A 17,577-nucleotide genomic window follows, 5' to 3' on the forward strand; every position below is an offset into this window, starting at 1 on the left:
CCTAATGTAGTGGGAAACTCCTCTCTTTCCAAGATTACAGCATAGACTGTGGTTTATAATTTTCTACTCACCTTGGACTCTAAGCTCCTCCTTCACCTGACATAGTGCTGTTTATACATCACGTTACTGTTACACACACGTTGTTCTTATTCTCCGTAAATCTCCCAAAGATGCAGAACACAACGCTTTTCCTTGATTTTCATAATGTTCATACAAAGCTTTGATCCTGTAGAGAATTTATCTTGAAGTTTGGAAGCATGGAAGACGTGTGTGTGTGTGTGTGTGTGTGTGTGTGTGTGTGTGTGTGTAATCAGAACACTACCAATTACAAATCGAACAACAGACCTCATTGATCTTTTTAAAGTCTTCTCCCTCCCTCCACTTTGACTCTCCTTTTTCACTCTGCTCCCTTCTTTGCTGTCCTTTTCTTCAACATTTCCCAACCCCTACCTTCTACTACAGTGAGCAATTCTTCCCAGATTATTATATAGAACAATTCAACTTTCTCAATTTCATATCCCCAAACTCAGCCTCCTGCCCACCTGTGCATATCCAACACTCCTTGCTCCATTATGACACACAATGGGCCATCTTCTTGGAGTATCATCTCCCCTTTTCTCCCTGTACAAGCTTTATTTCCCCTTGACAGCTCTTAAAAAGCAGAGCGGTAGCAGTTTAGGTTTTAAATAACATCTTAAAATTTCCTTGTTGGTTATTATGTGTTTTGAGGGCCTCTTCTATTCTTCCCTTCCTCCCTGCCTTGCTGCCCCCCTCCCTCCCTTCTACTCTCTCTGCTATACTGTAAGCCATCCCTACAAGTATTTACTAGTCTTGTGGTGCTCTTTGGTGATACTGCTCAACTTAAATCAAAATTCAACAAAGGAGAGAAAACTGATGGAAGGGTTGTTACGCAGTATAGCTAATTTTCTGATCAGTGGTATGCTTTGCTTTCTGGTTAAGCCTATAACACAAGCCTTCTTCTAAAGCTGGAGTGTTCCTACAACAAGAACTTGGAGAAAAGATATTGGAAAGATGAACTGTCCTCTTGCTGAGATCTCGCTGAGACTGGGATATCTTGCGGATACCTTGCTGACAACCGACTGAGTGGCTCAGTGGGTTAAGCGTCCGACTTCGGCTCAGGTCATGATCTCACGGTTTGTGAGTTTGAGCCCCGTGTAGGGCTCTGTGTTGACAGCTCAGAGCCTGGAGCCTGCTTTGGATTCTGTGCCTCCCTGTCTGTCTGCCCTTCCCCTGCTCACACTCTGTCTCTCAAAAATGAATAAACGTTTAAAAAAGTTTTCCGATTTTTTTAAAATGGAGGGCGTGATGGTGGAAGGGCATCCCAAATTAGAATACGTGGGTTCTACTTTGTTCTGCCTCTCTAGCATTGATGTATTTATATCAATCTCTAGATACGGCTTCCTCATTAACAAATTCAGGAGAAATATGTGGTACTATCCATTGCCTCTTCAATCTAAAGATCTACAAACCTAAAACCTCCCTACACGGGAAAGGACATCCAGACGAGGGAATGAAACCTGGATCTCGCCCCTCATTTAGGATAGTTCTGTCCCTCACAATACACAATTCCTTCTCCAGAAGAAATGTATATAGTGATAGAACTGTTTTGGTGACGAGAAATGTGCATTTATTAGCTTTTTTGAGTGTCAAAGTCCTCACATCTAAAAAGAGGGTTAACACCTACCTCATGGAATTGTAGTGAGGATGGGACATAACGCCTGTATAGGGTCTGAACAGAGTAGTTATTAACAGAAATAGAATCTCATTTAGGGGCTTGGCATGGTGTCATTAAACAGAATCACGGTTTTTCATGGCGCCTTCCAAACTTTACCTTGAGAAGTCTCCGGGAGGTAGTTGATTCAGTTGCTATGACGACACTCCGGTTCCGCCTCCGCTCTTGCTCGAATGGCATGCTGGGAATTGTAGTGCGTGGGAGCCGACGTTCAGCCAGGGGGCGGGACAGCTTCCGCGAAGCGCTCTGCGTCTCCCGTGCCTGCTTCCACTGCCACGCCTATTCCTCAGTGCTTGTGGGCCACAGAACCCAAAATAAAAGTCCAACTATGGGTCTTTGTTTCCACGTCCGCCTAAAATACAGCTGAGAGCAGGACAGTAGAAGCAATGCGGTGGCAAGGGCGGAGACGGGAGCCGTACTGGAGTGGCAGGAAGAGGCGAGGCTCCCGCCGGGATGGGGGTGGGGGACGGGAAAGGGCGGGCACGGAGGCTCCGCCTCCTTGCGTCACTTCCGTAAACAAAGGGAACTGTGGTGGCGCTGGGTCCGGGATGTGACCCCGGCTCTAGCTGCAGCAGTAGCGTCGGAGGCTGCAGCTGCGGCGGTGGCTTCGGAGACTCCGGAGTCTTTGCAGGTTGAGGAAGAGGATTCCGATCCTCTCCTTCCTCAGGTATGAAGTGGAAGCAAAGGCGCTTCCGCATTGTCCCCTTTAGGCCCCTTCCACCACCCACTCTATCCACCGCTCAATTCTGGGAGGTGAAGGGTCACCGCGTTGGCTGATTGGGGAAGGAGAATAAGGTGAAGTCAGGAGGGACTCCTAGTCCTTCTTGAAGGCCGTGGGTTCCTGGCACTCAGTGAGTGAGTAACTGCGAAGGCCTTCTCTAAATGGTTCCTTGCTGCTTGTTGTACCGGCGGCTTGCCTTCCAAAAGCGGATACATTTCCAGTCCTGGCCCCTCAGAATATCATAGTTTAGACCACTGTTGGTTTATTTGAATTGCTTTACTACCTTTTCTTTTTCCTGTATCACCAAATGGTCTATTAGCATCATTAAATTCGAAGTCCATGTGTTTATGTGTATCACACGTTTAAACAGATGCTTGTCTCTTTGGAGAACTGATGCCCCATTGTCTCTCTTCAGCTGTTTATTAAAATTCCATTTAATTTGTGTTCATGTCGAAACAACCCCAAAGTGTCTGTTGTGTTACTGAAAATTCTTCTTAAAGGAAAAATTGTTAGCCAAGATTTGAATGGATTTACACTTGGTATCTGGGATTAGAGACTAATCATTAGAACCTTTCCTTTAAAACTTTTGCTTCTTTGGGGGTATTATATATAAATCCAGTTGTGATTGTCTAGGGTCAGCCTGAGCCAACTGAGCTGAAATGGTTTAAATTCCAGTGCTGGTGGTACTGAGTTTAGACAATGGCAAAAAAAAATCTGTTTTAGTTAAAATTTTTAAGTAATTATTTTAAGAGTGACATCAGTGGATTTGAATCTTTTTGAGTGGCCGTAGCATGATTACATTCAACACCATGTACACAAAAAGCTTAATAGTGCTAAAGCACTTTGCAATCTGTTGAGGTAAATAGCCATGTAAATTTCTCATCTCATGATACAGGAAGCAATATAATTAAGAACAATTTAATAGTATGCATACGTAAGAATGTAGAAGGATATTTTTCGATGGATGGCTGTGAGGAAGATAAAGTAGTTAATACATGAAATAAGGGGAAATTATTGGATAAACAGAAGACCTTACACATATTCTGTATGGAAGGGCCAGCTAGAACTTCATAGTGTAACTTTTCTGATACTAGCAAAACTAAACAAACATATACAGTTTCATGTATCATTGGAAATAGGTAAAGAAAGTATATTCAGAATAGTCATGGAACGAGTTTAATTTTATAGAACTTCACTCGATCGAAGAACCAGAATCAGTATTATCCCTAGGCAGACACTGAGTTTGTGCTTGGTAGTTGCAATAAGGTTTCTAGTCATTAGTTAAAATGCAAATACCCCCTGTCAATTATACGTCTGTTATTCTTCGAAGAATAAATTTTAGCAGGGAGATCTAAAGACCACCTAGAGCTTGAGTCAGGCTGGGAATATCTATCACATGTCTATTTTGTTTCTTTTTTGATGCATTCTGGCTATTTTGTTTCTTTTTTTAACGCATTCTTTCCCTTCTATCATGTAGGCTCTTTGAGAACAGGGACTTTGTCTTGTTCACTACCGTCTTCCCAATATCCAGAATAGTGCCTGGCAAGTGGAAAAGAGTAAATATTTCTGGATGCGTGAATACAGAAAATGATGGAAAACATTTTTGTCTACCAGTCCATTTTGCTTAGAGCTTCTGTGTACATAGCACCGTAGGTTAAACTTAAGGGATCCTATTTTAACTTTATCTAATGAGCTCTGAAATTCTCAATCCTCTTTAAGCCTATGAAGTGGGTCTTTAAAACCCTTTCACTTTCACATATTCTAGCATATGTGTATAATTTTGCTGTATTTCCTTAGGTCATAAGAAGCTGGCCGTGGTGCAATAAGGAACTTAAAACAATGGAGGAGCGGAAACTGAAGAGGCGGAGTCCTAAGTCTTTTAGTGCCCACTCTACTCAGGCTGTTAATGCCAAAAAAAATGCCATTCCAGTTAGTAAAAGCACAGGGTTTTCAAATCCTGCATCACAGTCAACTTCGCAGCGACCAAAGTTAAAAAGGTGAATTCATTTCTTTCAGATTATCACAGCAAAATGCTGCCAACGTAAATACTAAATCTAGTAATTCTTATAACCCTTGTTTTTCTCTTGGCTTAACTTTTAAAACAGTGGCAGCATCTATTATATGTGATTTAGAAAAAATTTGTGAAAGGTATAGTGTGTAGGGATTAGCACATGCAAAATGAATGACTGGTTTGAACACCCTTACTTTGTCTCATATTAAACAGGACAGAGTGAGAAAAGTCATAGACAAAGTTGATGCACTAGCCAGAAGAGGGAAAAAAATGTTTTTTTTTAAATTAAGCTGAGTGTGTTTTTATATATATATATGTATAATTTTTTTTAAGTTTATTTGAGAGAGAGAGAGAGAGGGATGGCAAGCAGGGGAGGGGCAGAGAGAGAGGGAGGGAAAGAGTATCCCAAGCAGGCTCCACACCATCAGTGCAGAGCCCGATGTGGGGCTTGAACCCATGAACTGTGAGATCATGATTTGAACCAAAACCAAGAGTCGGACACTTAACGAGCTGAGCCACCCAGGTGCCCCATGGTAGGTTTTATCTTTTTTAAAAGGGTGGTTTTATTATTGTCATAGAAGTGATTTGTATTTGTTGTAAAAATTCAAATACAGGAAAAGTTCAAAGAAGAAATTTAAAACACTAAAATCCTGGGGCGCCTGGGTGGCTCAGTCAGTTAAGCATCCGACTTCGGCTCAGGTCATGATCTTGTGGTTTGCAAGTTTGAACCCCACATCGGGCTCTCTGCTGTCAGCGCAGAGCCCGCTTCGGATCCTCTGTCCCCCTCTCTCTGCCCCTCTCCTGCTTGTGCTCTCTTTCTCTCTCTCAAAAATAAATAAACATTTACAAAAACATTATAAAAAAATAATAAAGATAACTATATGCGATTAATGTTTTCATTGTGCTATCTGCAGAGTGATGAAAGAAAAGACCAGACCTCAGGGAGGAGAAGGAAAAGGCACACAGCCGGCTCCCATTCAGCACTCCTTCCTCACCGATGTCTCAGACGTTCAGGAGATGGAGAGGGGGCTTCTCAGCCTTTTGAACGATTTCCACTCCGGAAAACTTCAAGCGTTCGGCAAGCCATAGATATTTCTCTGTTTTTCTTTTCCAGATGCTCGCGTCCTATTTTCTGCATTTATTTTGCCATTCCTTTTTTTTTTTTTTCATATTTATTTAATTTGAGAGAGAGAGAGCACACATGTGCAGGGGAGGGGCAGAGAGAAAGAGAGAGAGAGAGAGAAAGAATCCTAAGCAGGCTGCTGATGGTGCAGAGCTCAATGCAGGGCTTGATCCCATAAACCGTGAGATCATGACCTGAGTTGAAATCAAGAGTCAGATGCTCAATTGAGTGAGCCACCGAGGTGCTCCTATTTTGCCATTTATTTCAAAAATATCATTTTCTTTTATTAAAAAAAAAAGAATCTATTGGCATAAAATGCAATCATCTAGATTTCGTTTGTCATGAACTATAATTTGTCATCTAAAATTTCATGAAAAAGTTTTTGTAAGAAAGGAGGGTTAGTAAAAATGTTGAAGTAGGATTGCTATTATGTAATAACTATCCTGAAAGTAACAAATAAAAGGAACATTCTTCATCAGTTAAATATTTTAGACTTAGTATTTTAGTTTGGGAAAGCCTCAAGGTCATTTTTCTTTACCCTTTTAAGCCTAAACTTATTTCTTGCCTACCATCCCTGATTTTAAATTTAAAAGAATCTGGTGTTTTTGTTCAATCATGAAGCTATAAGAACAGTTAACTGATTGTTCCATTAGAAACTCCAGGTAGATGGGGTGCCTGGGTGGCTCAGTCAGTTGAGCATCCGACTCTGGCTTAGGTCATGATCTTGCAATTTCATGGGTTCAAGCCCTGTGTCGGGCTCTGTGCTGACAGCTCAGGGCCTGGAGCCTGCTTCGGATTCTCTGTCCCCCTCTCTCTCTGCCCTTTCTCATGCTCTGTCTCTCTCTCTGTCTCTCTCAAAAACAAACATTAAAAAAACAAAACAAAACAAAAAAACCTCTGAGTAGGTATTTTTGTATATGAGTTCACAAAGTATATGGTCAAGAGTTTTTATGTTCAGCTTGCAACTTACCTTATAACCCTTCTCTGATAAAATTATATCCCTGTATTTTTTAAAGCAATTTGAAAATTATTGAATGCACACATACAGAATTTCACATGAATGCATAAATGTCATCAACATACATACTGGTTTTTTGAAGTGCTATCCTTTCCTCCCGTACCTCTTTATTCCTTGGTTTATTTTTTTCTTTCTTTTTTAATTAATTAATTTAAATTCTAGTTAACATATAGTGTAGTATTGGTTTCAGGAATAGAATTTAGTGATTCATCCCCTACATATAGTGCTCATCCCAATAAGTGTCCTCTTTAATGCCCGTCACTCATTTAGCCCACCACCCCCAACACCCCTCCAGCAACCTTCAGTTTATTCTCTGTATTTAAGAGTCTCTTATGGTTTGCCTCCCCCTGTTTTTATTTTTCCCCTATGTTCATCTGCTTTGTTTCTTAAATTCCACATATGAGTGCAATCATATATTTGTCTTTCTCTGACTGACTTATTTCACTTAGCATAATACACTCTAGTTCCATGCACATTGTTGCAGATGGCAAGATTTCATTCTTTTTGAGCACAGAGTAATATTCCATTGTGTATATATACCACATCTTTTTTATCCATTCATCAGTCAGTGGACATTTGGGCTCTTTCCATAATTTGGCTGTTGTTGATAGTGCCGCTACAAACATCTGGGTGCATGTACCCCTTCGAATCAGCATTTTTGTCCTTTGGATAAATACCTAGTAGTGTAATTGCTGGGTTGTAGGGTAGTTCTATTTTTAATTTTTTGAGGAACCTTCATACTGTTTTCCAGAGTGTCTGCACCAGTTTGCATTCCCACCAGCGGTGCAATAGTGTCCCTTTCTCTGCATCCTTGGCAACATCTGTTGCTTCCTGAGTTGTCAAGTTTAGCTGTTCTGACAGGTGTGATGTGGTATCTCATCGTGGAGTTCCTTGGCTTCTTATCCCCTCCCTGACCACACCCTCTCTTGGCTCCACCTCCCCCCACCCCAACTAGATAACCATGTTAAGAACCAGGTGTATATCTTTTCATATTTGTCTCTAGGTTATGGCACAAATATATATATAAACATACACAAAGATTTTAGTTTTCATTGTTTTATACAAATTGTATCTTATATGTACTTGTCCCCATCTTGCTTTCCTCACTAAAGAATATCTAATGAAAATCTCTCCTGGTCACCTGGTATAGCTCTAATTTATTCTTTTTTTAACTTTTTTCTTTTTTTTTTTTTTTTTTTTTAATTAAGTAGGCTCTGTGCCCAGTGTGGAGCCCAGCGTAGGGCCTGAACTCACAACCTGAGCTGAGATTAATCAAGACCTGAGCTGAGATTAAGAGTTGGACGCTTACGGGAGTTCGAGCCCCGCGTCAGGCTCTGGGCTGATGGCTCAGAGCCTGGAGCCTGTTTCCGATTCTGTGTCTCCCTCTCTCTCTGCCCCGCCCCCGTTCATGCTCTGTCTCTCTCTGTCCCAAAAATAAATAAATTAAAAAAAAAAAAAAAAAAAAAAAACGTTGAAAAAAAAAAAGAGTTGGACGCTTAACCAACTAAATCACCCAGGCACCCCTAATTCATTCTTTTTTTCCAATGGCTACATAATATTCCAAGTTGTGAATATACCGCAGTTTATTCAACCATTTCTCTGTTGAAGGGCATTTACTTTGTTTCCATTTTTTTTTTTTTTTAATTTTTTTTTTCAACGTTTTTATTTATTTTTGGGACAGAGAGAGACAGAGCATGAACGGGGGAGGGGCAGAGAGAGAGGGAGACACAGAATCGGAAACAGGCTCCAGGCTCTGAGCCATCAGCCCAGAGCCTGACGCGGGGCTCGAACTCACGGACCGCGAGATCGTGACCTGACTGAAGTCGGACGCTTAACCGACTGCGCCACCCAGGCGCCCCACTTTGTTTCCATTTTTGAGCCCCTAAACATAACGGTGTAGTGAACATCTCTTTACATACATATGTATGTCAGTGCTTTTATTTCTTTGGGATGGATTACCATGAGTGGGATTAGTGGGTCAAAGCAGTAATTCTGATTTTAGTACAGGTATCCAGATTGCCTTCCAAAAAAGCTATTGTCCTTCTAGTTTTCATCCACAGTTTATGAAAGAACTCTTTTCTCTGAATTCAACCAGAAATAGGTATTACTAGCCTTTTAATTTTGCCAGACTGTTGGTATGAGGTGATATTTCTTTTATTACTGTTGAGTTTGTATATATTAAGAAGTTGAATTGCTCATTTCAGGACCTTTACCCAGTTTTCTGTTTGGTTATTTATCCTTCTGTTGGTGGTGGTGTTGCCAATTGCTAAGAGCCCTTTGTATATTTTGGATACTAACCACTCCAGCTGCTGTATTTTGGCTTTTTTGTTTTTGTTTTTTTTTAACCAAATTGAGTATGTTTGTGGACTTTATGGTATATTTAACCTTGTAAAAGTTTTGAATACTGAAATATGTTTTATCTTTTCTTATAGTTTCTGGGTTTCCAGTCTTGGTTAGACTATTAATTTGAAAAGAAGACATGAAAAACATATTATTTATTTCACAGAGATATTTTATTATATCTCTACCTCCTTGCTTTACCTTGACCCAGTTTAGATGGTATCTCTAGAACACTTTCACTTTCCCTTCTCTCTTCTCTCCCATACCTGAGATTTAATCTTTGAATCACTTCTTTGCTTTCTTGCCAACACCCTTTCGGCCCCCCCTTTTTAAAAAATTTTTTTTAATGTTTATTTATTTTTGAAAGAAACAGAGCATGAGTGGGGGAGGGGCCGAGAGAGAGAGGGAGACACAGAATCTGAAGCAGGCTCCAGGCTCCGAGCTATCAGCACAGAGTCTGACATGGGGCTCAAACTCATGAACCGTGAGATCATGACCTGAGCCAAAGTTGGATGCTTAACCAACTGAGCCACCCAGGCGACCCTCTGCCCCTACTCTTATGTAGCTTGTTTTCTTGGATTGAAGTCATTCTCTGTTATTTGTCAGTTTGCTATCTAGAAGTATTGTAGATACAAGGTGGATTGCCCATTGAATTCTTTCTTAATAGGTAATTTTTTTCTGTCTCAATGTTTGAAAGTTTTTTTCCTTATGTTTTTTCATCAATTTTGCCTGGGAATCAGTGCACCCTTCCTATCTACCAACTCATTTTCATCTGAATGGACATTATTTCTGTTGTTAATTTATTTCTCCATCTGTTTCTTTTTATCCTTTTGGAGCTTCTATTGTTCTCATGTTAGATCACCTGGATTCCTTGTGATTTCTACTTTATAGATTTATATTGTCCCCCTCCCCACTTTTCTCACTCTCTTTTTCTATATATATGTTACATATTGATACATTTATATGTATGCCAGTATACACACACACACACACACACACACACACACACACACATACATACAAACACACACGCCTTTCTCTCTTGAGGTATTTCTCCCACTCGATCTTCCAGGTTACTAATTGTTAGAAAACATCATTAAAATAGAGGAAATATGAGATATTTTCTATAAAGAAAGGATGATTTTTAAAGAGCTGTAACTAGCTTCAAAATTATTAGTCAACATAATTTAATGTTGTCAATCTATGAAGATGATACAAATCTAGCCTGGGGAAATTATAATATAATTTACATAAATTCATACTGATTCAAGATACATACTTCAGCTTTAGCTGAGCTACAGTATACTTTTGAGAAAACCAAGGTTTTTTAGAAAAAATTTTAATATCAAGAGGTTGTAGAGGCTATACTTATGTATATGAAAATATGTAATATGTACTGTATATATTTTAGTTGCCCTGAGCAGGTAATGCCACCTGAGAGAACTCTACTCAGTAAGTAACGTAAGACCTGTCCTTTAGCAATTAAGTTGTCTTGCACTTACATTAGAGCATACAACTGAAGATACTACATTATGTTTCTCATGCTTCATAACATTCTTCGTGTTTCATAAATATTTTCATCTATATTTCTTTTTTCAAAGTTTATTTATTTTTGATGGGGGGAGGGAGGGACACAGAGAGAAGGGGAGAGAGAGAATCCCAAGCAGGCTCTGCACTGTCAGAGTGGAACCCGACGCACAGCTTGAACTCACCAACTGTGAGATCATGACCTGAGCCAAAATCAAGAGTCAGATGCTTAACCGACTGAGCCACCCAGGTGTTCCTCATTTATATTTATTAAAGGAATAATTGGTGGCAAAATGATTCATGGTTGAAGTTCTTACAGGACGTTCAAGTTCACTCATTATAAAACGTTGGGTCGCTCAGTTCAAATGGCAGGTGTCAGATTGAACATGATTAGATCATGCTGTTGCTTCTAGAAATGATGTTACTATTGAAAAGAGAATTTTCTTTACCTAAGGGATGATTTGGGTTTTGGGGTTTTTGTTTTGCTTTGTTGTTTTAAATTTTTAAAAGATTTTATTTTCAAGCAATCTCCACACCCACTGTGGGGCTCATACTCACAACCTCAAGACCAAGAGTCGCAGGCTCCACAGACCAGACGCCCTGATGATTTTGTTTTTTTAAAGAAAATCTTTCCAATCCGATTTTCTTAGTACCCACAGCCATTTCTTAGATTATTGCTTTCCTGGTCAGAAATTCGATTTGTGTATTATACACAGAAAATAGGCAGTCATTAACACTGTAATTTACAACAGAAGGAAAACTAAATTCTTGTGAGTACCTTGAATTTACAAGTTTTTCCTCAAGGCAGTTAGTTTGAACTGTCCTAATCTTTATTAATGTTCTGGGATGTTCCCCCAGGAAATGAATGTTCCATTGAACAGATGGAACATGTTCGGGGAATGCAGGAGAAATTAGCTCGTTTGAATTTGGAGCTCTATGGGGAGTTAGAGGAACTTCCTGAGGATAAGAGAAAAACAGCCAGTGACTCCAATCTGGACAGGCTTCTGTCTGATGTGAGTATAATTCTTTTATATACTATAATTCTTTTATATAAACTTATGAAAGGATTTGTATATATTTCTTCATTCTTTCTTTAATCAAAAACTTTTATTGAAAGAAAGTTCATTGTTTTAGTCATGTTGAAGTATACCGTTTAGTGGTTTTCAGTGTATTCACAGTGTTTTGCAGACATCCCCACTGTTTAATTCCAGAACATTTTTATCACCCCAAAAAAGAAACCCTGTACCTCTCAATTCTCCCTCCTCTTCATCCCTTAGTGGCCTCTAATCTCCTCTCGGTCTGTACAGATTTGCCTATTCTGGATATTTCATATAAACAGAATCACACAATATGTGGCTTTTTATGTCTGGGTTCTTTCCCTTAGTGTAGTATTTTCAAGTTTCATACATGTCGTGTCCTACTCTTTCTTAGGGAAACATATTTCAAAGAAATTGTCACATTTATATCTAAGCATATATTTTGAGAATGCTGGGAAATCTAGAAGTGAAAGATTCACTTCTGTACATATATGATACGATCTTAATGTATAAGGCGGTCCTGACATGATTAAATACGTTTTGTGTTATTTACTCAGGTAGGTGGTGGTTACTAATGTTATATACAGAACTATGTGTATGTTTCAGATCCTTTAGTGCATTGCTCTGTGTATTAGCTTGCTAAAGCTGCCATAACAGAGTGCCTTAGACTGGGTACACCTGGAATTTATTTCTCACAGCTCTGGAGGCCCAGAGTTAGTGAGCAAGGTGTTGGTAGGGTCGGTTTCTTCTGAGGCCCCTCTCCTTGGCTTGTAGATGACTGCCTTCATCTTTCCATGGCATTTTCCTTTTATGAGTGGGTGCCTATGTCCAAATTTCCCCTTCTTTTTTTTTTTTTTTTTTTTTAATTTTTCAACGTTTATTTATTTTTGGGACAGAGAGAGACAGAGCATGAACGGGGGAGGGGCAGAGAGAGAGGGAGACACAGAATCGGAAACAGGCTCCAGGCTCTGAGCCATCAGCCCAGAGCCCGACGCGGGGCTCGAACTCACGGACCGCGAGATCGTGACCTGGCTGAAGTCGGACGCTTAACCGACTGCGCCACCCAGGCGCCCCTAAATTTCCCCTTCTTTTAAAGACACTAGTCCCTATTGACCTCATCTTAACTTCCTACCTCTTTGTAAGACCCTGTCTCCAAATACACTCAAATTCTGAGGTATTGGGGGTTAGAACTAAAATGTACGTCTTTTGGGAGGACGTAATTCTGTGTGTAACTATTATGATTCTTACACTGAGAGGTATTAATTAAATTGGCTTCTTTAAACCTTTTTTGGAGTAAAAATAAAGAAAAATTGAATTCAGTGTTCTTCAGTTTTGGAATAGTTTACATATTTACTAATGACAAAAAAGGATTAATTCTGTTGCTTTTCTTTATCCTTTGAGTAAGTAAATGTGAGAGAAATTGTATGCCTATACTTTTAAAGTTTCAAGCCTGTATGTTTTATTTCATATGTTTTATTTCACAAAGACTATGTTTAGCCTCGCAAGTATTTCCTTTTACCGGGTCCTCGTAAGAAATAGAAGCTTAATTTGCATTACATTTAGGAAAGTGACTGTGGAGTAGTGAGAAGACCAAATTTGAAACCAGAAAGGCTTTGTTTAGTCTGGGGTTTGCACTTCAGTTATATCTGTGTAACTTTGTCAATGTAGTTAACATTTCTGTAACTTTGATTTTTCCCTCTGTAAAACAGGTGTGATTAATTCTACCACATACTGAAAACTGAATGATATGTGAAGTCTTTTCGTAATCCACAAAGGTTTTTAAGATTTTGATCATGAAAATGGCAACTTTTTAAAAAAACTATTAGAGATGATTATAATTGTTCATGGTTTTAAGAATCCTTATAGAACTCTAGTTTTGCTTATCTGGTTTAATTCTCTTCTCATATTTGTGTTTAATAAATGCTAAAGCTACTTTATAATTATTTTGCATAAGTGAATTTCCCAAGCTGGAAATTTTTGGGAAGTTTTTTTCAATATTTTATTTTTTCGTTTAGAGAAAGCTTAAATGAAAACCAGGTTACTTTAAAATGTGTAAACAATTATCTACTTATTTTTCCCATAAAAACTGAAATTAAATTTGTTTCTTTGTGTTACAGTTAGAAGAATTGAATTCTTCCATGTATCCTTTTGCCTAATATCAACAGTGAAAAGTTTACAAATTATAACTTCTGGTGAATACCTCAATCAATGAACAAAGACACCCATGATGATTTACTGGGGCCATTTCTCTTCTCCTTTGGTTTCCAAATGGAATTTTTAGTTGTTTTGTATGCTACAATTTTGTTTGTTTCTCATTTGTTCTGCTTTGCTTTGTACTGTTTTTGGATTTTTAAAACAAATTTTTAAAAATCAACCAAGAGAATTGAGGATTGGGTTAGTTGCCGTAGAAATTATCTCGAATCTTAGATTCTTAAGTTAAATAGCAGTTGGATATGCAGACATAATATGCCATGCTTAGTTTCCTGTCATTACATAGAATACTTTAGATGCATATACAAGGTGTATTATAGGAGGAGCTTAAAAGAAATCACCAAGGCGTGTGTAAAATATTCAGGTTTTGACATTACAATTTGGAGCAATTATTTCAGGAACTTTTCAAAACGTGTTTTTGGACATAGTCCTAGGCACAACGTGAGATAAAGAACAATGAGAAATGATCCTGCCTATAAAATAATTTGAGAGGTATGACATCCTTCTGAACTAAATAATGAGATACCAAAAAGGATACTGGTTGTAGGGTCAAGACATTTGATTTTTGAAATTTGGTTTTGATAATTTTGCTAATTAACCTTGGGTAAATTGCTTAACATCTCAGAGTGGCCTCTGTAATATGGGATAATTGCTGCATATAATGATGGAGTAATTATCTAGTTTTTCTAAACTAATATATATATATATATTTATATATATATATAAATTACTATTATTGTTGTAACAGATACTGTTACTACTTGCTAAACTATACAGTAACAATGAAGAAATAAGTATATGCAAATCCAGTGATAACGATTAATAGTTAATCTTAATTGAGTACTTACTAATTGCCAAGTATTTTATGAAGGGCTTCACCTGCATTTTCTCATTTGGTCCTACCCTTATAAGTAGGTGGTGTTATACTTCCCATTTTACAGATGGGTTTTTGAGAAGCCACATAAACTGTGGGGAAACATTAATGTAACATATCCTTGCTAAGAAAGACTTGAATATGGGGATAAGATATGAGTTAATTAGGGGGCTTCTCTTAGTAGTAATGCCTGGTGCTTTTTTCTTTATACTCATTTTGAGCTTCATATTCTATGCTTTGTACTCTTTCTAGGCTTGTGACATGTCAGTATCTCCTATCCTCTTATCTGAGTTTTTGTTAGACATGTAGACTCATTTATCTCACCACTTTGCCTGATTCAACCACCACAGTTAAACAAGGCAACATGACGGAACACAAGAGCATGGGCTCTAGGTTGTTTGGTTTCAGATCTTGGGAAGCAAGTGTGTAGCTTTGAGGCAAATGTAGTTTCCTCATTTGCAATAAATGTTCTCTCTATATTCATACTTTCCTCCTAATTTCCTTCTCTGTCATCGGTAGCCTCTGTTATTTTCAGTCTCCAAAGGTTATTTAAATCCCTTCTATGATTAGACCAGACATTGCTACTCGGTCGTGGAACTATCTGCCATTGAGCCAGGACATGGACATGGAATGATTTGCCACTTCTTGATTACATTTAGTTGTCAGGCATCGTCGGTTCTGCCTTTTATTCCTCCTTCATCCCCTATCCTCATCCCTTTATTCCATAACCTTTCAAATTTCTGTTCCAGCTCTGGAGATGCACTGTCCAATATGGCAGCCACTAGCCATGTAGCTACTGAGCACACAAAACGTGGCTAATATGAATTAAAATGTGCTAAAAGTATAATTTGTACACCTGATTTCAAAGATTTAGTATAAAAAAATAATGTAAAATGTCTCAAGATTTTTTATGATTGCATGCTGAAATGACAGCTTTTTTATATATTAGTGTGAATAAAATATATTTTAAAAATTATACCTGTGGCTTGCATTATATTTCTTTTGGACAGTGCTGCCGTAAACTTTAGACAATGACACTAAATAAATTAGTCTTCTTAAAAACATCACTCTCCTCTTGCCATTCCTATTTCAGACCAAGTTTTTTACCATGTTAGACTTTTTAACAGCTCTCAATAATATAATCACAGCCTATGCATCCTGTTATATTTTTCATTCCCACTAAGCTGGTTCTCTGGGTGTCTAAGAACACATCATGTTCATGCTCACCGTAATGCCTCTGTTCAGGTTGTGCTTTCTACCTACCACTGCCCTGGCCTCCCCCTTTTCCCCCATCAAGTAACACCGAAGCTGACCACTCTCATAAAGCATTTTATTTATACCTCCAACTAGCATTCTGCCTTATTTCACTATCTTTTGATTTTTATATGTGTTAAATTTCAGCCCTCCAACTGGATGGCAATGGCTTTGATGACAGCACTCATGTCTGTATATTTTTGCAACCTCTGCCATACGCGTATTGCTAGCATTTAGTTGTTCTCAGCGTATTCACAGCATTGTTGGAATTGGGTCTTGAAGAGATAGGTAGCAGGTGGATCATATGGATGGATGAAAGAACAAGATGAAAGCCAGTGATGATAAAAGAAGGGAGGGGGGTAACCTCTGCAAGAATTCCACACTAATTCTAATCTTGAAGAATAATTCAGGATTATAGGGAAAGTTTTAGAGCTATGATGATTTGATTTTTGACTTTTACAAAGAAATTGTTTTCCCAAGGATGATAAAGTGGTGTTGTTCTCTCCAATGATTTTTGTTTAATCCAGTAAGTTTTCATATTTGCCTCTCATCGGTTCCTTACCATGAAAATAATCCTGTGCTGTATTAGAATCTGAAACATAGTCTTGATTTAGCGCCTTTTTTTAAGTCTTCAAATTCTGGATATAGTATAGTTACTTCACTACGTTTAAAAATTGTCTTACACATCCAGGTTTCTCACAGTGACACAGACACTTCCCTTTAAACATATTTCCTTTATTTCAATACCTCTCTCCCTTAGCTCCTGAGTGTAATTCCCTGAAATTTATTTTTTTTAATTCCCCGAAATTTAAAAGAAGTACTCATTATAAAATGAAAATCTTAACTGATGAATTCAGACAAAAACTACATCTGGCGGACGCACAAGACGTCCCGAATACGTCCACCAGCTAAAAGGACATGCAGTTGCTTTGTTGCGGTTTGAAGAAAAACAGCATTCTTTAATTTTGCAGCTGAACCCAGTAGCAGAATCATCTTCCACAACAAGGAATAAAGTAATCAAAGTACCAGTGCAATGACTGTTCTCACTGCTGCTTTTAGTAAAGTTGCCTTGCTGTCGTTCGCCATAACTGGAGCCTAGGCCTGGTTGAAGGCTTAATCAGGAACTGTGATGCCGAGGCTGTGCTGCTCTGCTTTCTGTTGTTGCCTTATGGGGGTTATACTTGAAGCGCTTTGTGCAAAATGTTCTTAATAGGGCTGAAGGTTCATCCTTTCTGAGCTCACCAGACTTACTCATTCCCGTGTTGATTCGAAGTTGATGATGCACAGGCTTTTGGGGGCAGCCCCGCTTCAGTTTACGTTAGACAATCAGTACACACACGGGTTTGTTTTCCAGGGGCCAGTGCCAACAAAATGTTAAATGAGTACTTGTGAAATTTGCTATTTTTAATAAAGTGATTGTTTAAATTAGTCGTTATTGCCTTATTTTGAAGAAACCTGTAGTCTCCAGTCTGGGAATACAAGAGTTCAATCCTCAAAAGTAAACTGCATTTATAAAATTCGAGGTGCCTGGGTGGCTCAGTCGGTTAAGCATCCGACTTCGGCTCAGGTCACCATCTCACAGTTCATGTGTTCGAGCCCTGTGTCGGGCTCAGTGCTGACAGCTCAGCGCCTGGAGCCTGCTTCGGATTCTGTGTCTCCCTCTCTCTCTGCCCCTCCCCTGCTCGTGCTCTGATTCTGTCTCTTAGAA

The 17,577-nt window shown here is 38.8% G+C and overlaps 1 protein-coding gene across 1 annotated transcript; it reads left to right on the plus strand.

Annotated features, from left to right (window-relative positions):
• The first annotated feature begins 2,257 nt into the window (after positions 1–2,257).
• On the plus strand, positions 2,258–17,297 carry CCDC28A (coiled-coil domain containing 28A). The gene is made up of 6 exons (XM_025925910.2): positions 2,258–2,420; positions 4,272–4,471; positions 5,400–5,563; positions 11,352–11,506; positions 13,648–13,670; positions 16,727–17,297. Exons 2-6 carry the CDS (start codon positions 4,314–4,316, stop codon positions 16,779–16,781), a joined length of 555 nt encoding a protein of 184 aa, XP_025781695.2. The 5' UTR covers positions 2,258–2,420; positions 4,272–4,313; the 3' UTR covers positions 16,782–17,297.
• The last annotated feature ends 280 nt before the right edge of the window (positions 17,298–17,577 follow it).

This window comes from Puma concolor, chromosome B2 (assembly GCF_028749965.1).
Source record: "Puma concolor isolate L17-30 chromosome B2, mPumCon1.1.hap2, whole genome shotgun sequence".
Lineage (NCBI taxonomy): Eukaryota > Metazoa > Chordata > Mammalia > Carnivora > Felidae > Puma > Puma concolor.